This window comes from Gossypium raimondii, chromosome 8, assembly GCF_025698545.1.
Source record: "Gossypium raimondii isolate GPD5lz chromosome 8, ASM2569854v1, whole genome shotgun sequence".
Lineage (NCBI taxonomy): Eukaryota > Viridiplantae > Streptophyta > Magnoliopsida > Malvales > Malvaceae > Gossypium > Gossypium raimondii.
In genome coordinates, this window is record NC_068572.1 from 5,508,894 (window position 1) to 5,533,720 (window position 24,827).

At 32.2% G+C, this 24,827-nt stretch overlaps 2 protein-coding genes and 1 long non-coding RNA gene across 3 annotated transcripts; 1 reads left to right on the top strand and 2 right to left on the bottom strand.

The window, feature by feature from the left end:
• Window positions 1–1,856: 1,856 nt before the first annotated feature.
• Window positions 1,857–7,482, bottom strand: LOC105790486 (cellulose synthase A catalytic subunit 4 [UDP-forming]). The gene is made up of 12 exons (XM_012618117.2): window positions 7,369–7,482; window positions 7,088–7,289; window positions 6,254–6,357; window positions 6,085–6,157; window positions 5,838–5,988; window positions 5,024–5,636; window positions 4,365–4,502; window positions 4,134–4,259; window positions 3,788–4,000; window positions 3,185–3,703; window positions 2,701–3,051; window positions 1,857–2,589 (listed from the first exon to the last, which is right to left on the bottom strand). Exons 1-12 carry the CDS (start codon window positions 7,417–7,419, stop codon window positions 2,008–2,010), a joined length of 3,123 nt encoding a protein of 1,040 aa, XP_012473571.1. The 5' UTR covers window positions 7,420–7,482; the 3' UTR covers window positions 1,857–2,007.
• Window positions 7,483–13,149: 5,667 nt separating this feature from the next.
• Window positions 13,150–17,345, top strand: LOC105790487 (hypothetical protein). The gene is given in 3 exon segments (XM_012618118.2): window positions 13,150–13,357; window positions 15,422–16,186; window positions 16,189–17,345. Coding segments are annotated over 3 exon segments (1,680 nt in total). The 5' UTR covers window positions 13,150–13,254; the 3' UTR covers window positions 17,001–17,345.
• Window positions 17,346–19,137: 1,792 nt separating this feature from the next.
• Window positions 19,138–19,990, bottom strand: LOC105793530 (uncharacterized). The gene is made up of 2 exons (XR_001133464.2): window positions 19,727–19,990; window positions 19,138–19,456 (listed from the first exon to the last, which is right to left on the bottom strand). It is a non-coding gene; the product is annotated as an uncharacterized LOC105793530 (long non-coding RNA).
• Between the last annotated feature and the right edge of the window lie 4,837 nt (window positions 19,991–24,827).

Below are 24,827 nucleotides of genomic sequence, written 5' to 3' on the forward strand. Positions count from 1 at the left end.
AATCCCATGCGAAACTGCGCGTTTAGATGCTTTGGGATAATTTCCCTTTTGGTCCCCTTTTTTCATTTGTGCATTTATTTTAGCCCTTTATCTTTGTTTTACTATTTTTATAATTTTTAATTTATACCCCGAATTTTAAATTCCATTTCAATTTCATCATCAGTCCTTTTAATTTATTTATTTATTAAAAAATGCTCTTTCATCATTATTTATTTTAAGTTTTTATATTTACTATTTATTTGAAACTGTTTTACATATGATTTATTTAAATTTCTTTTATATATTGTTTATTGTAAGCTTATGTATATATTTTTCAAATTGTTATATATATATATATATATATATATATATATATTTATTTATATATATATTAAAAAATTGTTTTCTATGTTTATATATATTTCTATTTTAATTAGCTTCATTGTTATTTTATTTTTTATATATTCTGTTATTTGGATCATTTATTATTTATTTTAATTGTCTCTATAAATTATTTATTTTAAGTTATTATTTTCTTTAATTGATTTATATATTATTTTGTCTCGTTTACTTTGCTTATTAATATTTGTATTTGATGTGTTGTGTAATTATTACCATCATGTGTATTATTTCGTTTACTCGTATTTACATGCTATAGTGATTCATTCGTTTAATATTTTGGTCGTAAACAATTTCTCCATGTTGTATATTATCATTCCATCGATATAATCCTTCATCTGCATATTGTTTTTAACATTACATCAATTTTTACCCAAATTCGTAAAAAAGGAAAATTTTGGAAATAAAGGCAATACTCGATACTTGGGATCTTCGAGAGAATTGGGCCCTAACATGCTGGGTTCTAATTTTTTTCGTTGAATCTAAATAATCGAGAATGCTCTTTAATAAAAAACATAAATAAAAGCTCATTATCGGGATTTCAATACGTTGTGCATTGGATATGACACGTTGTTTTCTCGATACGAGGATTTTTCGAAAATGAAGGCCATATTCCGTATTTAGAAAATTTGAGAAAATCGTGCCCTAACTTACTGAGCTTCGATTTTTCTCGCGTTGATCCTAAATAACCAAATATCCTTTAAAAATTAAAATAAATGAGGTTTAAACAAAAAATAAAGGCAAGCTTACTCTCGAAAATAAGATGTGTTGTGTCCTAACTTACTGGACGTGACATCTTGTTACTTCGAGATAAGGAGGCATTTTCCATTTTGATTTATTCGAGTAATTTTAAAGTAACGAAATATAAAGAGGGATCATATTTTTAAATTCTTTTCGAGTTTTTAATTTTCGACACCAAGACATTAAATAATAGACTAGGTACCAATTTTGGGCGTATTGAGGGTGCTAACCCTTCCTCGTGCGTAATCGACTCCCGAACCTATTTTTCTGAATTTCGTGGACCAAAATCGTTATTTTAATAAAATCTAAATCGTTTTTAAAAACAACCGTTTTACGAGGTGACCCAATCACACCTCATCAAAAAAAAGATTGGTGGCGACTCCCATTTTTATTTTTATTTTTTTAAATCCAGTCGACCCAATTTTATCAAAAAATGGTGTCAACAATCTCTTTTATTTATATTTGCGTAATGTAACCTATTTCGAGTACTAATTATATATTTTGGTGTCTAGGTTAAAATTAATCTAGCACTAGCCTCCCTTGGGTACGAACACAACTAGACCCGTATACTTGTGGATACAACTTTATTTATATATCTTTAGTAGTTTACCCTAAAATTTAAAATAATATAAAATTATTTTTACATTAATATTTATATTTTTTATAGTTAATTTAAAGAAAATATTTTTTTACCATATAGAAATTAAATTGAATCAGACCCACCCCGTAAAATCTAGTTAGGTGAATCACACATTTTGCTCTTGCATTACCAACAAAATTATAAGAGATTTTTTACAAACAAGATAAATCCCTTTTAGAATCACAGCAAATCAACAATAGTGGCAAAAAGGAAAAATAAAATAATAACAAAGGTTTGTAAAACACCATTTAGCACTCCACGCCACATTGTTTAAGAACTGGACCTGTTTGTTTGGGCAAGAAGGGATCGATCCGTACCCAAACAAGTGAGAAAATCGATGCCAAAAGTACGGACCAAAGCACAACAATGGTGGGCGTCCTGTTTTGTCTCCCCATCAAACCTTTGAGGAATGGGTAAAGATGAAGAATGACCCAGAATGCGAAGAACAGTTTGCCAAACAATGGACCCCATGAACCATAGCCGTTGTTGATTGCGTCTGAAACTCCGGCCACAACTCCGACCATGTTCAGTATTATCAGAGTTGTGGGAGGGATTAAGAGAGTTGTCCATTTGAAGAGATAAAGTTCACCGAATTCTGTGTCCTCTGCTGCTTTTGCTGTTACGGTGAAGTTGGTGTCTACTCCAGCTAGGACTTTGAGGAGGCCTTGGAAGACGGCGAAAAGATGGGCGGAGACACCTCCGATCACCCAGAATTGTTCATTGCGCCACCAGTCTTGGATGCTAACCCCGCTCCATCGAAGTTCAAGCACTCCAGTTGCAATGATGGAGAGGAAAAGTGCTAAGAACCACACACTTGTAAGGTTGCTTAGCTGCAAGAAAACCACTACTTGTCAAGCTTACAGAATCAAGCAAAAAAAAACCCGCCCCATTGCATTGCCATCCTTAGCCAAATTCGTAAAATAATGACAGTAAATACTTACAGTTGGGATGATGAATTTGCCAGTGAGGAGACAAACAGCTGGAATAGTACAATAGGCGAGTAAAGGGATCGAGGTGAAAGGGTAAACAATGGTGTTGATATAAGCAAGCCTCTCGAGCCATTTCAGTTTTCCGCCATAACCATACCAAAGTGGACAGTGACGACTAAGGAAAATTTCTACAGAACCAAGTGCCCATCTCAAAACTTGGTGCAACCGATCCGAGAGATTGATTGGAGCGGACCCTTTGAATGCCGGTCTTTTCGGTACACAATAAACCGATTTCCACCCTCTACAATGCATCTTGAAACCTGTTAAAATATCTTCCGTCACCGACCCATAAATCCATCCGATCTGCAATGCCAATAATACAGGCTCGTTAATGCGTAAATTGACTCCTGACCTATATGAAATGTATTGAAACATAACAGTTGCAAATGGCATTAGTCCATTGAAGTAATCCGTTGAAATATATAATATTACTCGCCTCTTTGCCCCACTCAGTTTTTTCTTCATAACCACAGCTAATTACGTGAATGGCTTCTTTAATCAGTGATGTGGAATTAGTTCCTTCAGGAAGGCCACCATTTTCCATCAAAGTTGAGGCAATGAAAACCGGTGATTGCCCGAATCGTTTCTCGAAATTCTTCTGCGACATTAACGACGATTTCTCCAATTCTTCAAATCCTTCAAGCCCTTCTTCGATTTCTTCGAGATCAAAGACTGGCGCAGACCCTTTCTTCACATAGTTTTTGCCCATCATCTTCTTCTTCTTTTTTCCGTATAAAAGACCTCCGAGTAAGCCCTTCTTTTCACCTTTCTTCTTTGATTTCTTCCTAGAACCTCTGCAACAACAGCAACACCAAGAAGGCCAGCAATCACATGTCATCTTCTGTCGTTTCTCAGAGACTGGTGGATCGTAGCCATACAATGCCTGCCTGTTGAAAACACACCCTGTGCCTACATATACAGGGCCTTGAAGTCCATCTAATCCCAACATGTTGATCTATATAAATCGAAAATGATGTTTTAGGCACTAATTTTTTTTAAACCAAAATTTTAAAAAATGATGAATGAAAGTGAGTCATACATCAAAGAAGACGACGTTTCGATTAGCATATCGATCATGACGATCAATACCATCAAATCTCTGTGGAAATTGAACATAACAAAGCTTCTTTCCAAACTGAGGATCCATTAAAAAGCACATCGCTTCCCTCATGGCCTTACTATTGTTGATGTAATGATCACAATCCAGATTCAATATGAAGGGTGCATTAGTAAGCACTGCAGAAACTCGAACCTGCCGATGGCATACATGACCCAAACAAGATCAACAATGAATATGATAAAATGGTAAACAATTACGATTCATATTCAGTAGTTTCACTTTTCAAAAACCAAACGAAAATTAGACCAGAAAATGAGTAAATCACCAGAGCATTCTCAGCACCGGCTTTCTTATGGTGCTGATAACCAGGTCGTTTCTCACGAGAAACATAGACAAGTCGAGGCAGCTCTTTGCCATCCACATCAAGTGCACCGGCACTTCCTAGATAGACCTGTGAAAATAAAGAATTACGTGGTTCAGTTCGGATGTCTATGGGAAAAGATCCAAAAGGTTTACATTGTAGATATTATGAATCCTATCGTAATCTCTATATTACCTGAATCATTCCAGGATGATCACGAGTGTTATTTCCGGGCCATGGGGTGCCATCTTGCATCACCCATCCTTCTTCTGGTTTCTTCTGAGCTTTTGCTACTAATGCATTGATCCTTACTTTAAATTCTTCATATTCCCTCTACAGTAACATAAGAAATATATATTAAACCCTTGTTAACTTGTGAACAAGAACTATGAAGTTACAAGTTACTCGAGCTCGATGACAAAATTCGAATTCTTTTATCAAGTTGAGCTCAAGCTCAAGCAGCTCAAGCTATCAAATAAGTCAAATTTGAATTCAATATTCTAATGCTTGGCTCTAGCAACTAGCAAGCTTCTAATTAGTATTAAAACTGAACTCAGGCTCAAACACAAATAATCGAATTTAAAGTTGAGCATAAGAATAAGCTCAAATTTCACTAGGTGAACGAGTCTAATCAAGTGAACTCGAACGGGTCCAACCATTCAATTTATAGCTCGAATTTAGCTCAAACTTTAAAATTAAAACTTGATATAATTAAGCCTAATCGATCAATTCGATCTTTTTTATACTTTACCAAACTCAAATCTAATTTCAATTCGAGACGTAAGCTCTAACTCCTTGAGTTCGATTCAACTGTACTCGAGCACACACAGAAACACAGCGAATAGGCAACTTACTTTCATGGCTCTCCGTTCTTTAACAAAGCTAGGATGGACCTTGTCCTTCAAATAATCAATCTTCTCATTGAAATAAAACTCCGGCGCCCTGGGCTCAACATTATGCTTCTTACAAAACGGAACCCATCTCCTCGCGAACTCAGCCGTTTCAGACAACGAATCGAAAAGAAGCATGGAAGCACCATCGTCCGACACATAACAACACACTTTCTCGACCGGGTAATCGACGGCCAAGATCGATAGAACCGTGTTGGCCGTTATGATGGGGGGTTCCTTGAGAGGGTCGACGGTACTGACGAAGACGTCGACGGCGCCAAGTTGATTGGGCTCTCCTTCACGCTCGAACCTCAAGGAGAGGCGATCGAGGTAAGTTTCGCGAGTAATAGGGAACCATTTGGGGAACTGATCGAGAATCCAGGAGAAGGCGAACCAAACTTCGCAGATGACAGAGATTAGCCATAACGGGTAAGCGTCGTAGGCGGGTGTTAGAATACGGAACCGGAGGAAAAATGCGAGGATGAAGAATCGGAGAACGATGACTATCCGGTAAGGGCTTATCAGACTTGACGAAATTGGCACTTTTCGCCATAGAGGTTGGCGAGCTTCAGCCAAGCTGCAAAAAGTGATTATATTACCATAATTATTCGAAATAAATTATCTTTGTCTAATATTTTAGTAAGGTTGAGTTTTTATAATTAGCAATTTAAAAAATTTTAAAATTAAGAGATTAAATTTTTAAAAATAAAAATAAAGAGGAATTTTTTAAAAAATTAAATATGCTTTTTTTATTTTTAAAAATAAAATATTGACTTACAGATAATCATCTTCTTCAGGAGGATCATTTCCGCCATTATCGTTGCTTACCAAACCTCTTTTTTCTTGCCTGACTTTCCATTTCTCAACTCTTTCTTTCCATTCTTCGCTTCCGTAAATCTCTTTATCCCCTTCCAAATCCTTCCCCGCCGCTGCCCACATCAATTTAAACACTCATACTTCGCAATCTTATTCAAATCCAATTTAAAAATTATTCAAATCGAGATTGCTTGAATTGCGCTACTTACTGCTTCCGGCAACTGAGAAAGCTTGACCATTGGGATGCCATTGATGATTATTATTATTATACTCCTCATTTTCCTGCAAATATTAACCATTGTTTTTTTTTTTTAGAAAACTATCTGATCGATCGTATTGTTCTTTTTTCACCTTAATTTTTTTTTTTCAAATACGTACATGTTGTGGATGCGAGTCATCCTTGCGGTTCTTAATCTGAAATTCATCATCAAAATCATCTTGATCTGAATCATCTTCTTCATCTCCTGAAATTCTTGGACTACCTGCGGAACAACAAAACACGAAGCAATATTATATATATGTACGTAAGTACATGTGAGAAGGGTTAAAACAAATTAGGGCTAATTGCACTATAGTCCTCTGACTATTTCCTAGATTCTACATTGGTCTGTGAATTTTAAAATGTCTTAATTGAATCTTCAAAATATATCATTTTATCAACCTAACTTACACATCAACTTAAATTTGAGGTGGATCATATTTAAAACACGTGTATCAAATTGTAAACATGTATACACTTACCGTATAGACAACTTAGATCTAGCATGTAATGTTTTAAATCAAATCACTAGTTTTCGGTTCAATCAATTCGACTATTGATATATAAATAATTAATTAAAAAATTAAAAAAATATATTTAAGAAATTATAAATTATTTCAATTGCTGATTTTTTATCTCGATTTTTAGGTTTTTTACCAGTTCCGAGTGACTCACTCAAAGGCCAGTTCAATCCCTTTGTTCGAGAAGGAATAACTCTCTTAAATTTTATTGCCTTGCCTCTTTCTTTTTTTTTTCTTTTTTTTAACAAGTAAGATCTAAGTTATTTATGTAATAGATATACACTTATTTACAATTTAATTCATGTAGATCCAAACTTGCATCTAATATCTAAATTAATGGTTAAGTTAACTAAAGGACCTAAAATTAAAATAATCCAAAAAGTTTAGAAATCAACAATAATTTGGAGACGTCTATGAATTAAAATATAAAACCTTTGTGACGCTTATAGCGAGTATTGCACTGAGGACAGCACTGGTTTCCTTCACTCCTTTCATATTCATAACAAGGGCGGCAAACCGGGAAAGCACAGACATGACAAGCCACGAACGGTTGTCCGTTTTCCTTTTGCCCGATCTTATCCCCACACACTCTGCATATGTTCGTTGATGATTGATGTGTCGATGATCCCCGATTCTGCCATCATCATAATCAACAAACACATAATTCCACACACTAATAATTATAAAACAGAGAAAGAAGAAGAAGAGAATACCTCGTCGACAGCAAGTGAACCAAAGCCAGCAGCCATGGTGGTTGAAGCCATGGCAAAACCAAAAGAACGAAAGAGAAAGAGAAGGTGAAGATTGAAGGGAGAGAAAGGGAGAAGAAGGGTATTATAAGGTGGCAGTGTGTACCAAACTGTAAGTTGGGAAGTCGTAGGTTTGAGTCTAAGAGACGTTACCGGTGAGAGCGGTAGGGTGTTTTTTTCTTTTTTCTTTTGTTGAATAGCTAGCTTCGATTCAAAGGGAGGGACATCGTCTCACCTCGCCATGCCTAACAACGATTTTTAAAATTTGGGATAAAGCAATATTTACTCCCTGACATTGTTAATAGTTTTCAATTTGATCCCTAAACTTTTTCTTGGTCCACATTTTTTTTCGATTTGATCCCTGAACCTGGATTTCATTAAAGTATGATGGTGCGATCTTCACCTATTTTTTTTTGAATTACATAAATTAAAAATACGAAAAAAATTAAAAGATGACATGATACAATCTTAAAGCGCGACTAAAAATTAACCATGTTTAGAGAGTAATTTTACTTTATCCTTTTAAATTTCGATGGTTGAATTGTGATTCTAGTCTCACTATTTAAAATATATATATAATATGTTAGTTCAAATAGATAATATCATTAATTTCTGTATTAATATGGATTTTTTTAAAAACACACATTCTCGTGGACTTTTTATGATGGAAGTTGTGTTTTGAAAAAAATCCACATAATTACAATTTTAATGAAAATAGTTAATGATGTTATTTATTTGGACTAACTACTAAGAATATAAAATTAAAAGACTAAATTATAATAAATTAAAATATATAGATTAAATCTCAATTTTGAATAAGGACCAAAATCATAATTTAACCAAAATTTTATATTTTATATATATATATATATATATATATATATATATATATATATATTCATGTCGTGTGTTCAATGCTGCTAGGTATAACAAAAGGGTATACATTTATCTTGCATGTGCTATGTACCCTAACACACCAATAAACCAAGCATTGATTTTTTTATTTATTTTAAATTATTGTTTTGATAAAGGAAGAAAATGTTCAACAATATAAATAAATATTGTCGATTGAGTCTTAATTCAATCAGCATTATATTGTTATTAATGTAGGAGGATGTGGGGTTGAGTGCGCTGAAATGTATTATCCTCCTATTTAAGAATCAGGGAGGAGCTATAAAAATAGGCTTAACAGTGTAAAAAGCCCTCAAAGTTTTTCAAGAAAAGCAATTAAGCCCCTGTTTTATTTTTTACACTCAATTGGGTATTTAAACTTTCAAAATGTATTAAAAAGACCTTCAAACTTTTTTTAAAAAAAGCAATTAAGCCCCTATTTTTTTTTTGCACTCAATTGGGTACTTGAATTGTCAAAATATACCAAAAAAGCCCTCAATTTTTTTTTAAAAGCAATTAAGCCCTTACTCTTTTTTTTTGCACTCAATTTCCAAAATGCATCAAAAGGCCATTTGACCGTTAACTTTAATGGTTGATCGTTAAAGCTAACCACCCCTAATATTTTTTAGTTAAAACCGCCACATGCCACAACCACGGTGTGACATGCAAAAAATGATAAAAATAAAAATCAATTAAAGTTATAAAAGTATTAAATTTTAATAAAAATAAAAATATTTATTTTATTAAAATTAGAAAAATTTATAAAATTTATAAAATCATAAAATATTATAAAATATATAGAAATATAGAAAAAATTATAAAATTTTATAAAGTCGTAAGAAAATTACAAAAATGTAAAGAAAAACAAAATTTGTAAAAAATTATAAAAGTTATCGCATCGAAAGAAGCATTTTACAACTTTTCTATAACTTTTATTGATTTTTATTTTTTATCATTTTATGTCACATGTCACTTTATGTTGCGACACGTGATGGTTTTAATTGAAAAATTGGGGTCGTTAACTTTAATAGTTAACTGTTAAAGGGCATTTTATGCATTTTATAATCTTTTTTATGATTTTTATAAAATTTTATAATTTTTTCTAATATTTAATAAAAATAAATAGTTTTATTTTTTAATATTTAAAAATATTTTTTATTTTTATTTTTTTGGCACATGTCACATCATAGTTGTGAAACGTGGAGACTTTAATTGAAAAAAATTAGGGGTGATTAGCTTTAAGGTCAAATGACCTTTTGATTTATTTTGGAAATTGAGTGCAAAAAAAAAAGTAGGGGCTTAATTATTTTTTTTTGAAAAGTTTGAGAGCATTTTTGATATATTTTGGTAGTTCAAATACTTAAATGAATGAAAAAAAAACAGGGGCTTAATTGTTTTATTTTTTTGAAAAAGTTTGAGAGCCTTTTTTATGTATTTTGAAAGTTCAAGTACCCAATTGAGTAAAAAAAAGCAGCAACTTAATTGTCTTTTCTTTTTTTTGAAATGATGCAAAATGTTTAAGTAATTAGTATAACACGTTTAATAGATACGGGCGAATTTTATAATTAGAATTATTTATATTGTATTTATATTTATACAATTTATCAAAAAAAAACACAAATTATTCTCTTTTTTATTAAACCAATACGTCCCTTTCCCATTCTTAAAATTCCAAAAATTTAGCTGCCTTTATATGAATTTTGGGTTGGAATGTATTGTGGTAATGTATAGCACATAAGGTTTGGTGGATGTGTTGTCATTTTTCTTACAAGGCAGAGCTAGTTATTCAGTCATAATTAAAGCAAAACATTAGGTCAAATATCCTATTCCTACTTAAATTTGAAAGAGATGATACCATCCCTTCCTGTTAAAGATTTAGCCTTGGTCGCAATATCTCAAGATTTTGGTTTCGTCTTTCATGGACACACTTTGTAATCGCTTAGTTAAGTTATATTACCGCAATATTTTCTCTTGGTCATTCTACATTTTGTTACATAATCATCTCTGTATGATACGTGATAAGTTGTTGAGTAGTTCATAAATTACTCTTCATTAGGAGCAGTTCGTATACAATCCTCCGCAAAGAACAGTTCGTGTCAACCCTTTGTGTGGTATGATTCGCAAGCGACCTTCCACAATCCTATGCATCTTTGTGAGAACCACCAAGGCATAATCACCTCATATGGCCCTAAAGGGGAGTGTCAAAGCAGAACCATATAGTACACTATATGTTGACAGCTAACTTGCACAACTATGCAAATACAAGCTTGACTGCACGAGTGACCAAAGATCTACTCTCTCCCTTAGCAAACTCTTTTTCTTCTTCTCCCCTTCCTTCTCCTACTTCTCTCTATTCTCGCTACCGACTCTCCACTTGTCATAGGTGAACCGACACTTCCCTCCATCATCCTCTCTTCTCTGTTGGTAACCTGTGTCAACAAATTTTAATAGGAAGAAGAAAAAAATCATGTTAAATCCGTTTCAATTTCAAATTTAAGCAAATTGATCCTTTAAAAAATATCTATCAATAATAAAAGTTAATTTAATCTTTGTCAAGTATAATATACAATAAAAAAATATTCAAAAGGGTCAAGCTTGAAATTGAGATTATGATTAAGCAAGTAGAAAAACCATCCTACTCTATCTCTACCAACAACAAAACCAAACTAGCATTTTTAAATTGCCATCGGAATTTTTCATCATTCCGACGTCTTTAATCTCTCGAATCTTTGTTAATTTAAACCAGAGATGGATCCTCATTAGGATAGGGCTTAAGGGGCTTTTGCCTTCCAAAATTTTTGAAAATTTTAATTATGCCTCCTAAAGTTTTTAAAAATTATTATTAAACGTTTGAATTTTTTAAAAACTTCAAATAGACTCTTCACTTTCTTTGCTTGTCTTTTTTTTTTTTAATTTCCATAAATCTCTAAAATTTTGGAACTTTTAATTAGACCTACCAAAATTTTGAAATTTTCACTAAAATTCTCAATATATATATATTGAGTTGCGTTGTCGTTAGAGTTTTATCCTCTTCTTGTAATTCATCAATACATATATATTTAAAATTTTACCTAAGTCTGTTAAATCTCATCCATTTACTTTAATATTTCAAAAGGTATTTATATTATTTTAAATTTAATATTTAATAATTTTATATTTTATTTATTATTATTTTTAAATAATCATCTTAATATTTTTAAATATTTACATTATACTATTATATATTACTATAAATTTAAAACCCATGAATCATTTTTTAAAGGATGTTTTAAAAATTAAATTAAATTCATCTCTAATTTTAAATATATGAAAAGACGTATTTATATGGGCAGTGAAAGATGGAGAGAGAGGATAATTTTATTTCAAGTATCTCAGTTTTATTTTTCAATTTAATCCATAATTTTAAGTTTTAATTTATTCAATTTAATCCTCACACCATGTTATAATTGAGTCTTACATATTTTTATTTGTTCATTTCATGGATGCAGTTATGGGTTTATGCAATTTGGTCATGAATATGGTTTTTACCCATGTCCTTAAATTCGGTCAATAATTAGTTTTAATTATTGTTTCATTTATTAGTTTTAATTCTTTTCAATAATCAGTTTGTACTTTTTCTTCTATGGTCACTCAGAAAAATTATAAAAAATCTATATTTAATATATTTTAATTGAATACATTATAACCAATTTATGCATCGCACGAGTGAAAAAATAATTATGTATATCACATTGGTATAATAAAATTACAACATAATATCAATTTTTTTGGTAGAAAAAATAGCATAAAACGATTACGAAAAAACATACATTCTAGGAATTATAAAAGCTTATTTTATCAGCTAATAGAAGCCTTTGGATCGAAATTGAAAATTCTTCAAAAACGACTAAACTTAAAGAACCAGATACCTCAAGCCTTATCATATGACCAACAACTACATTTTAAGATCTAACACACATGATCAACTTTTATTACAAATATTAAAGCGAATGTTGAATAATTATTTGTTAGGTAATTATAAAATTATTAGATGGATGCAAATAATGATGATTAATGTAACATATTATTACTTTTAATAGAATAATGGATATATAATTTAATTTATATGTACAATAACTTATATATTAAAAATAAATCCAATCCAAAATCGTAAATAAATAATTAATTAAATGGATGGAGGGTCTAGAGAATGTAAGTGGATTGAAGAATCTAACAGACATATTTTTACACCAAAAGTCATTAAATTATTAATAAATTTATATTTTGGTTATTCAACTTTAAAAATTATAAAAATATCATTGAACTAATTAAAATTTTTTATTTAAGTCATTGCATTGCTAAGTTATTCGAAAAAAAACTGTCTAATGAGCTTTAAGCGATAACTCGACAATCAGTATAGTGAATTAGTACTCATCAAAGAGTAGAGATCGGAAAAAAAAAAGTTGTTTGGATTTTAATTTACAGATTCGTACTGTTCAAAGTTGTATCATAAAAAAAATTGAACCATAGGAAAGAATGAGAAAGAAAATTTCTAAGTTAGTGCAAGTGATGTGGAAAAATAATGTCATTCAATAATCATTTTAATAGTCCGGTAAATTAAACGAAAGCTTTGAACCCCATGTTATCGTTGATGGTCAAGGGTGTTCACCGCCCTAGATGTGGCTTAAGTTCGAGTTACGCTAATCGTGTTTATTGTTCAGGCTTTACCCTACTATTGTAATTCACAAAAAAAAAAACTTTAATAGAGACTTTCTTATAATTTAGTGATTATTTTGTAATCAAAATATAACATAATTTTACTAATAATTTAATGTGCAATTTATCCTTTTTTATGTTTTGTGTAGAACAAAAAGCATTTTGATCCATTTTTTCAAAGAAATTGGGAATATATCAAAATAATGCGGACAGGTTTAAAGATCAGCAGCAAAGTAGCATCCAAATCTTCACTTTACGAAAAAAATGTTCGGGTGCGAATGTTTCTACAGGAAGAAAATGGATCTGTTGCCTCTTTCAGACCCTGAACCCTTCTCCCTTCCAGCACCTCTCCCTCAATGGCCTCATGGTATTACAATTTTGATTTTTTGGGTTTTCTTCGCATTGTGTGTTTCTTTAATGGGTTTGCTTCTTCTTCTTTTTTGATTGGATTTTTTAGCCTCGACTTGTCCTTTTCATTGTTATTTTCTGATTGATGGGGGTGATTTCATGAGCTACTGTTTTACTTATTGTATGAACTGATGTTATTTTTCAACCTTGTTTTGGAAAGTTTGCAACAATATGTTTGCCTCTTTGTTATATCGAATTATGGATCAGTTGGGTAGCTGCAAATATGAGATGTTGTTTTCACATCTATGGTGAATGCAAATATATATATATAGCTTGTACTTGGGGATGTTGAGTATGGTATCATGTTTATTAAACATATCATGTTCGTGTTATGTTTTCTTCTCGTTTCTAAATTTTCCGGGTTTAGATCGGATTATTGATCAGTTGGGGGTATCTGCAAATATGAGTTGTAGTTTCCACTTCTACAATGAATGCAAAAATTTAGTTTGTGGTTGGGATTTTTTGAGTGCATTGTAGTGCTCAGTTATAGTTTTTGTTCTTAATACAATATTGAAATGATGAAACAAACGATAAAATCTGGGAAAATTCTTGAAGAAAAAAAAAATTAGCAGGCTAAGAACAGAGGGGTCTGTTTAAAAACTAATTTACTGCATTTGAATAGACAATTGAGTTTTGCTCTAATGATATCAGAGATGTAGTCTTTCCATATAGGTATATACGTTCTTATGCTTCTTCAGTTTTCCTTTCAAATGATGTAAGCTTTTGAGACCAGCAAATCTTGAGAAACACAGCTTTGAAATATCCCCCTTTTGAAAGAATTTTAGCCTTCTCAATCCGCTACAGATCTTTGTGTTTGAGAGGCCGAATTGTTATGTCCTTAGACTTCCTGCAGAGAAAGTAAGCACTTCTACTGATAGATGAAATCCAGATATATGAAACTGAGGTAGTGTGGAAAATGTATCTAACATGGTTATACAATTATCCAAGAAGTAATGAAATGTTATATGATTTAGTGCTAATGCTAGACTATGTCACACTGGCTCTTCATTTTTTTTTAAAGTATTCATATTTGACACCCTTGGTTTTTTCACACATATTTGGAAATCGGTGTGGAGACACGATATACATGTATGTATGTCCTATACTTGCTTCTGAGTCCAGATAATATAGGTCCTGGATACGAATCCGTTTACTCCAATTAATTCTTTGTAGCTTATGCTGACAGGGCCACTATGTTCTACTTTGATTATTCTTTTAATTGTGGGTGAACAAGAACAAATCTTTTTTCCTAGAACTGTTTCATTTGTTAATTTTGTATTCCTTTCAAAAAACAAATATGATACATCAAATTGTTTTTTCCATGAACTCTAGATGTGGCCCACTGTTGTTGCATAAATACCTTGAGTGTGAATGGTAGACATGGATATTTGTCTGACACGGGTATACTCAATTTTTTTTTCAAGATTTCCATCTAGTCGGAGGGTCCTTGGAGGATTGTATCCTTGTACTTATATCCGGATATTGTGTAGGACATATGTACTTCAAGAAAATAACAAGTCAGAGCAACATAAGGCAAATCCCCCATTCCCAAATAAAAGTTTTTCAGCACTTATTTTTGAGCTTTCTCTTATGTTTGAGTATCATCTCTTTGTTTCATCATTCTTCTTCATCATATGTCAGCTAAAACAATCTATAGGGTCCATTATCGAATTCTTGAACTGGGATGTGAGTGTCAGATATTTGTATGTGTCTGACACAGCAAGGTCAGATTTTTTAAAATTTTTCTATGTATTTGGAGGATCCTTGTATGCCATATCTCTGTTCCCATATTTGGACACGTCTGTTGGACACTAATATTTCAAGAAAAATGAATAGTCGGAACAACATAAGTTTTGATGTCATGTGATGTTTAAATGCAGCATAGTCCATAGCGGAGGCTGGTAAAATACAATGCAAGTTCAAGTCAAAAGGTTCACTTGAGCTGATGTGGTTCAATCTTTTGTTATCATTTTGAATATGACTTATCTTGAAATTTCTTTTATTGACCTGCCTGCATTTTCAGGTCAGGGATTTGCTTCTGGAAAATTAAATCTCGGAGAACTCGAAGTCGTTAAAATCTCGAGATTTAAGTTCATCTGGAGCAGTAACTTGGAGGACAAGAAAAAAGGTGTCACGTTTTATAAACCAGTTGGAATACCTGATGGATTTTATATCCTTGGTCACTATTGTCAATCTAATGACCAACCTTTAAGAGGTTTTGTTCTTGTTGCTCGAGAGGCACCTTCCAAATCTGAAGCCGCTGATTTCTCAACTCGTGTTACTTCACCAGCCCTTAGGGAGCCTCTCGATTATACACTAGCTTGGAAATCGAATGATGGGAGTGAGGGAAGTCTTGAAGGTTGCGGTTTCTTCTGGTTGCCACAGCCTCCTGAGGGTTACAAGTCCATAGGTTATTTGGTCACAAGTTCTAAAAAACCAAAATTAGATAAAGTGAGATGTGTTCGAGCTGACCTAACTGATAGATGCGAAAAGTATCGAGTTATGCATTCGGAATTTTCGTTTCGAGTTTGGAGCACAAGACCGTATCATCGAGGGATGCTGGGGAGAGGTGTCTCCGTTGGGACTTTTTCTTGCATTAGTGATTTGATACCTGGACTAGAACTGCCTCTCTCATGCTTGAAGAATTTAGATCCTTCACTACATGGAATGCCAAACTGTGATCAGATTCATGCACTAATAAACCACTATGGACCTACATTCTTCTTTCATCCCGATGAAATCTACTTGCCTTCTTCAGTTTCATGGTTTTTCGAGAATGGAGCACTCCTGTTCAGAAAGGGGACTCAGTAGGTGAACCAATTGATGTCGGTGGCTCGAATCTACCTAGTGGTGGCTGCAATGATGGAGAATTTTGGATTGATTTGCCAAGTGGTGATCAGAGGAAAACTATAAAACTAGGAAATTTGGCAAGGGCTAAACTTTATCTACATGTGAAACCAGCACTTGGTGGGACTTTCACTGATATTGCTCTGTGGATTTTCTGCCCCTTCAACGGACCAGCAACGCTTAAAGTCGGTATTATGAACATTGCACTTAACAAGATCGGACAGCATGTATGTGATTGGGAGCATGTTACACTCCGTATATGCAACTTTACCGGAGAGCTTTGGAGCATATACTTCTCTCAGCACAGTGGTGGTGTATGGGTGAATGCATATGAATTGGAGTACACACAAGGAAATAAAGCGATCATCTACTCGTCAAGAAATGGACACGCTAGCTTTTCTCACCCTGGGACTTACATTCAGGGTTCTGCAAAACTAGGAATCGGTATTCGAAACGATTGCGCTAGTAGTAACTTCTACGTAGATTCAAGTACTCATTACGAACTCGTTGCAGCTGAGTATCTCGGAGATGGGATCGTAGCTGAGCCTGGTTGGTTGCAGTTTATGCGAAAATGGGGTCCAACTATTGTCTATGATTCGAGAACTGAATTGGATAAAATTGTTCATGTTTTACCGGTGATGCTTCAATCGTCGGTGAAGAACATTTTTTATAAGCTTCCGGTTGAGCTTTATGGAGAGGAAGGCCCTACTGGTCCTAAGGAGAAGAATAATTGGGTTGGCGATGAAAGAGGCTAGTTTTGTGGGTTAGCCTCTGATCTTAATAGCATCTTGCTGGTTCTCATCTGCTGCCTAGCAAGTACCGGAGATGGACACGTAATACGAGTACCGGACATTGCCCCGGTGGGAGTGTATGTGCTTCCTAGGCTGCCGTCCTTGTGTTCATAGTACAACAGTTGGTGAATTACATGTTCATACTTGGTGTAATGATTTGTATATTTATCTTCTCATTTGTTTCGGCTTTTCATTTTTCTTGAAGTGCCTATATCCGATGCTCGTGTCGAGTGCATATTTTGATACTGTGTATAGAGATATAATTCTTCAAAAATTCTCTAAATATATAAAAAAAAATCTTTGAAAATATGACATTTGTACACTCTTTGACAAAAGCCTCAGTGCTCCATAGACATTTTTTATGGAATAATGCTAGGAGTACGTTTAAATATAGACATTAGATATGATCTTTTACGAATCTTTAAAATACATAAAATATATTTATATCAGTCATATATGATACAATCATGTTCAAATAACATGTCATTTTGTTGCTAACATTAAAAATCAATATAAATAATTAACTATTCACTCAAATGTACTTTTATATTTTAAATTAGTTTTTTTTAATTAATAAAAATAGCAATCTATTTTAAAAACAACTACTGTCATGTTATTTTAATCCATAGTTATACTTATTTTTACTACCTTATTAGTAATAATTGTGAAAGTTTTTAGGTCACCAGTAAACCTGTTCATGGCCAGGTTAGGTAGGATTCAGGCCGAGCTTTAATCAATTTCTAGGCCCGTTTGACAGATCCAAGCTTTGGCCAGTCTGGATTATTGATGTTAAATCTAGGCTCGACCCGTATAATTTTTTTATAAAAAAATTGGCAGCAAAACAATAACAAAATTGTGAGAAAACACCAACAAAACAATGAGAAAATAACAGTTTTTTTTTTTTTTTGCAAATATGGGTTGGGCCCAGACCAAAAGAACCTTACTCGAGGTCTGGCCTATTTTCTAAACGGGCATTATTTTTTTGTCCAATCTCATTTTTTGAGTCTATGTTTTTGTTCAAACCTTTCCACTTTTCAGGTGAGCCAGGTGACCCAACCCAAGGACAGGTCTAGTCACTGGTTTGTTGGTCCGACCGATTCGATCAACCCATCCACTTCAACTAAATAAAATTATAACAATTAAAATATTAAAAATTCGATTCAAGACCCTCTTTGAATTGATATCTTAGTTGGTTCTTGATTCAACCGAACGGTCTGGTTCAAACAACATTGATAATTATTTTAAGATAGTTCAATAAAATATTACTCTATTAATGCACTTAAGTACACTTGAATCTACATATTCTTAGTTGTTACAAAACAACTATACCAACTGAGTTAAGGCTTAATCAGTTTTTAGTATCGTGTTTTAAAATGTTATATATTTTAAAATAAATTTTGATATATTAATATTTTGTGTTGCGTAAATTTAAACATACATATTTCCTTTTCATTTGAATTAACAAGTTTGCAGCATTGACATTTAAAAATAAAACAAGAATTTTCCGATTAAGTCTTATCTTAATTGGCATGGGCATTATTGCCAATGCAGGAGGATATAAGTTCGAGTGTGCTAAAGTGCATTATCCTTCAATTTACGGGTTGGAGAGAGGTTATGGGTAGTTTTAAGCGTTGTATCAAAAAAAGCAAATATGATCAGAATCTATAAATTATGTTTGTTGGGAAGCGTATTTTATATTTATATAAAATTTAATACGTTAATGATTTATTATAAAAATATAAAAACACTAATATATTAGTGGATAAAATACGTTAAAAATATTTATACTTTTCAGATATTTAAAATTTAGTCTCTCTATTTTTATTTTCATGAATTTAGTTTCTCTATATTCAAGTCGAATAAAAATAAAGCCGAATTAAACCAAATACTAAAAAAATCTAAATGATTGCAAGGTTGAGTTTAGCGAATAATATGGATTCTCGGTCTATATTTTATTTTGATAATTTTTCATTTGTTTGTTTGCTTAATTGGGTTGTGTGTGATCGATTAAGGTGTTGTTTGATAATATAAAATTAAGCACAAAATTTTATAAGTGATAAATTTATATTATAAAATTATTTGTTATATTAATAAAACTTAATTGCAAAATAAAATTATGTTGTTCGATAATAATAAATCTTTATTTTTTTTACAAATATTTTTTTTTTTTGGTAATGAATAAATTTTGATTTTTGGAAATCACTTGTGTACAAGCCCAATAATGCCCGAGCCCAAACCAATAAACAGACCCAACTAAACCTAGAATGGCCCAACACCTGACCCAAACTAAACCTAGCCCAAAGCTTAACCAAAAAACAGAAACCCTAGGAGCCTCCCTTTCCAGCCGCCGCAAAGATCGGAGCAAGCCTCCTCTACGTGCGCCGCTCCTCCCCGCCCCGCGCACGTTGCGCATGTTGAACCTACAACAACAAACAATCGATGACAATATCAGAATGACGAAAAAGAGGGGATTTGCATTATTATTTTCGGCTATTTAAAGCCATAGAAAATTTGTAAAAGGGGGGAGGAAAATCTGTAAAAAGGGTTTTTTTTCAGTGTAAGAGGATACAAAAATAAAAGAAAAGATCAGTTTCTTTTGAGGTGATTAGGTTTTTTCTCTCTTTTATTGTTTTTCTCCGTTTTACTTCCTATATACGTGAAAGAATAAAAAGAAAAAGGAAAAGACTTACCTTGCTGACGGCCGGAGAAGAAGAAACCGAGGGGTTTTTTCGGTCTTCCTCCGATCTTTGAAGGCTTTTAGCGAGTTTTAAGGATAGATCGGAGTCCCCGGGGTTAAGACGGTTTAAAAAGGGTCACTTTAAGATTTTCGGCCACCGCGGCGATGGTGACGGCGCCGGAGCTCTCACCGAAATCCTCGCCGGAGTTAAGCCGGATTTTGGGCCTACTTGAGAGGAAAAGGAGATTTTTTTTCCTTGTTCTTTTGAAACAGAAAGGGAAAATGGATTTTTTTAAGGGAAATTTGGCTTTTATATGGGCTATGAAACGACGCCGTTTGGGGCCAACTTCAATGGCCTCAAAACGACGTCGTATGGGCTAAAAACCCGACAACCCGACCCGTTTTCTCAGGATCCGCGTGTTTTATTTTTAAATGGTCCATTTGTGCATTCGGTCCCTCAAATTTTTTAAAATCGTTTTCAAAACAATTTTTTTTTAATTTGGCCCGCATGTTTCTGCCGTTGTTCAATTCAGCCCATATAACTGCACACCGTTTTGGAGAGGCGGATTATTTCCGATTTGACCCTCCATGTAACTCGCGTGTCGCGATTTGACCCATTATTCTGCCTAAATCTCATTGATTTCTAGTTATTTTATTTTTTTTAACTATTTGGTCCTTTTTTTGCGATTTGTTGTTTTTTTTAATTTATTTTCTCCCATTATTTATTATTATTGTTATATTATTTATTATCATCATTATTATTTTTATATTTGTACATACGCATAGTTTTTATATAATGTACACATGTGCATTTTTGTAATATACGTGTTTTTCCAAATGTTTTTATTTCAATTTTATTTCCTAACTTCTATATATATATACTGTTTTTTTTCCTTCAAAAACCTTTTTACCTTTGTAAATGTGTATATACATATATTTATATATATATATACATATTTTACATGTATATTATCCTTCATTTTTTTCAAACGTATATATATATATATATATATATATTCATACACTATTTTAAATTATTGTAAATATATTATCCACGTTTTGTATACTATATGTACATATTTTTAAGCTTTTGTAAATATATACACATATACATTTTATTTTATTTTATTTATTTTCACGATTTTAAAATACATACATGCATTTTTATTATTTTCTGATTGATATATATATTCCATCACATCTTTCTGTACTCTTATATAGGTGTATCAAATGTATGCGTACACATATTTGCAAATTTACTCAGTATATTGTACTTGTATATATATATATATTTGTAAATATTTATTCATATATATTTTAAATTAAAGTTTTTGTTTCATATTATACATTAACTTTTAACATACCTTTTAAGAAGTATATTTTGGTTTTGACAAAACATTAAAATCATCGTATTTTATAAATTTTCAACATATTTGGCATTCATGATTCTCGAGAACGATCGTGTCCTAACTTACTGGATTGCAATTATTTTTCGATGAATTTAGAAAGCCAAGTATTTGTTTGCAATAAATTCGCAAATTTTAAATAAAAGCTTGGGAATTCAAAATGTTGGGTCCTAACTTACTGGTCATGACATTTTCTTCTCGAAATAAGAATTTTCAAAAGCAAAAGCGATTCGGTATTTTGAAGATTTAAAACATTGTGCCCTAACTCACTTTGGGTGTGGTGTTTTATTTCTTTGAAATAAGAATGTCTTATTATTTTGATTCATTCATGAAATAAAAGGTTTCCTTTTAAAATCTTTTCAAATTTTCGACACCAAAGCATAAAAAAAAATCAATTTGGTACCAATTTTGGGCGTTACGAGAGTGCTAATCCTTCCTCGTGCGTAACTGACTCCCGAACCTGTTTTCTCAAATTTCGCAGACCAAAATTATTTTTAAGGTGGGCCGATCACACCTTAATAAAGGATCGGTGGCGACTCCAATTTTTATTTTTAAGTCGACAACTAAATTTTTGTTTTTCAAAAAAACGGTTTCGACAACTTGTTTTATAATTTTAATCTTAGTGATATAATTTTTAATATTATTTTGAACAAGTTTATATAAAATTAAACATAACCATTTGAATGATTTTTTTAAAAATAAAAGTAAAGAGCTAACTTGTTTTAAATATAATTTTAAAAATAAAATTAATTAAAAAATTTTAAAATTAAGTGATAAGTAGCTATTTATCTACTTATTTTACTTTATAATTTTTTGTTAAAAATTAAATTAAATAAACATTTATCTTGATCATAAAACACATTTAAAATTTAAATATTATTTTTAATAGATGAATATTTTCAATGAATTATCAAATAAATGCTAAGTTTTAACCATTATATAAAAAAATAGTGTCAATTGTCGATTGAATTTTAGCTCAATTGGCATGAGCATTATGTGGGTTCGAGTACGCTGAAGTGTATTATCCTCCTATTTATGAGTCGGGGAGAGACTATAGGTAGTTCTAGACATTATGTCAAAAAGAGCAGATATAATCAGACCATGTTTGTACCAACTATACCAACTCAAACCATGTTACAATTTGCCTTTTAGTTAACTATCAATCAATTATACCAAGACACTTATTAACTATAATAAGACCATATACTTATATGTATCAAAATGTATCAAACATAAGCCATTCAAATGGCTAATCACAACAAAACATTTATTTGCCATCAATGGCCAAATTAACCTATACCAAAGTTGATTTAATAATTATACCGAAAAAAGGAGATTGATAGTGTGATGTGGCTCCAACCAGCTTCCAACCTTAACGAGCTTCCAGGTTACTATAAAACAAATGAAGTAAAACAGAGTAAGCATTTAATGCTTAATAAGTTCGTATAACAGGAATTTAACTTACCGATTAATTCAAATTTAAGGTAAGCAAATAAACATGCTCAGACCAATTTGGCCAATTTCCTAAACACATATCCTCATTAAGCTTGTTAGTCATGTAATTCACAATAATACCAAGAAACATGAATGAGCTCATTAATATTCAATTTCCACATACATGTATTTATCACTTCAGGTGTCCATGAACATGTACATATCATATCTTTGTATTTCAAGTAGTTCTCATAATAATTCATCTTGAATTCATATAATCTCATATCGGAACTTTACCTGTTAAATCATTTAAAATATTGATGGATACAATGGTATTACACTTGAAGTGTATAAAGCTGTAAACCGTCAATTCATATTCGGGAATGCTCATACAAGCACATAAACGGGAAGCTCTCTCTCGAGCCATATAACAGGAAGCTCATGTGAGTTATGTAACGGGAAGCTTATCCGGACTATATAACAGGAAGCTCAGGCAAGCCAATAACGGGTAGCTCTGAAGAGCCATTAACGAGAAGCTCTGGATAGCCATATATCAGGAAGTTCAAGCAAGTTATATCGGGAAGCTCCGGAGAGCCATTAATCAGGAAGCTCACAAAGAGCCTTTAATTGGGTAGCTCACGAAGAGCCATATATCGGGACGCTCATAAGAGCTGTGGTGTGTCCACAACACATGCAGGATCATAACCGATCGGGATGCTCCGAAGAGCTATTAACGGGAAGATCGCAGTAACCATATAATGGGAAGCTCGAGAGGGCTAATAATGAGACGCTTTTTCAAGCTGTGGTGTGTCCGCAACATATGCAGGACCACAACCAATTCGGGAACCCTGTATCCATCAAATCTCATTTATCCAAACATGACTTATTATTTATCGGAAATTATCGGATATGTGATCAATTTCATACATATGACATTTATACAATTCACATATACAACATTAAATTCAGACATATAAATATACACAATTTAGTTACACGAACTTACCTCGACAATTATTCGTGTACGCAAAATCTACTAATCCGACACTTTTTTTTCTACGATTTAACTTCGTTTTTTATCTATCTGGATCTATACGAATGAATTTAACATCAATTCAATATGATTCATATTCAGTTCAATCCATTTCACATCTTAGGCAAAAATTACCATTTTCCCCTATTCTTTTAATTAATTCCAATTTCATCCCTAGGCTCGGAAAATGAAATTCATGCAATTTAATTCTTATTCCAAGCCTAACCGATTTTCATATATCACAATAGCAGCCCATGTATTTCAAAAAAAAAAAGAATTTTTTCATGAATTCTACATCTTTTCAATTTAGTCCCTAAATTACAATTTCATCAAAATTCCCTTTACAAAAGTTGTTTATCTATCAACAACCTTTCTTTTTCTACCATAAAACTTTAAAATTCAGACATATTCATCAATGGCAAAACCCTAGTACTTTGATAGCTTTACAAATTAATCCCCAAAATAGCTAAATTAAGCTATTACGATCTCGAAAACATGAAAATCATTAAAAACGAGACTTGAATACTCACCTAATTGAGCCAAATAAGCTTGCTACCTTCAAGCTCTTCTAACTAGGGTTTCCATGTAAAGAATTTGGGAAAGATGATGAAAAAGATGATATTTTCATTGTTTAATTACTTATCATCTTTTGTTATTTTTACTTTCTAATTTAGTCATTTTCTTTAATTAATTTTCCATAGATGAATCATCATTATTATCTACTAACTCCTCTTAATGGTCTATTTGCCATATAAGGACCTCTAATTTTGAATTCTATAGCTATTTTATAGATACTAGAACTCAACTTTTGCATTTCATACAATTTGGTCCTTTCCATCTAATTAGACATGTAACCGATAAAATTTTTTTACGAAATTTTCATACGATATTTCAATCATAATACAGACCATAAAATAATATTAAAATAAATTTCCTTCAAAGCTTGGATTTGTGGTCCCGAAACCACTGTTCTGATTTAATTGAAAACGGGCTGTTACAAATAATGTGACACAATCACGTTTAGGGGTGAGTCTTCGATTGATTTGAGTTGAATCGAGTAGAAAAATTTTGAGTTAGTCGAGATGACGAATCCTATTTTAGCAATCAAATTCAATTTGAAAATTTTTCGAATCGAATTGAGTAAAAAATTTTCGAGTCAAGTCGAGTTAACAAATCCTATTGTTTATACTCAATGTTGTGTTTATATGGACCGATTATTTAACTAGTAGACAAAGTATGAG

Bases quoted from the DNA above. Each gene is read 5' to 3' on its own strand.
- LOC105790486 (XM_012618117.2), bottom strand. From the start codon at position 7,419: ATGGCTTCAACCACCATGGCTGCTGGCTTTGGTTCACTTGCTGTCGAC. The intron at 5,637-5,837 runs GTAAGTCAATAT...CACTTTTTGCAG, and splicing joins CCTGAAGAAGATGATTATCT to CTTGGCTGAAGCTCGCCAAC. The intron at 3,704-3,787 runs GTATGACTCACT...CGATTTATATAG, and splicing joins GAAACGTCGTCTTCTTTGAT to ATCAACATGTTGGGATTAGA.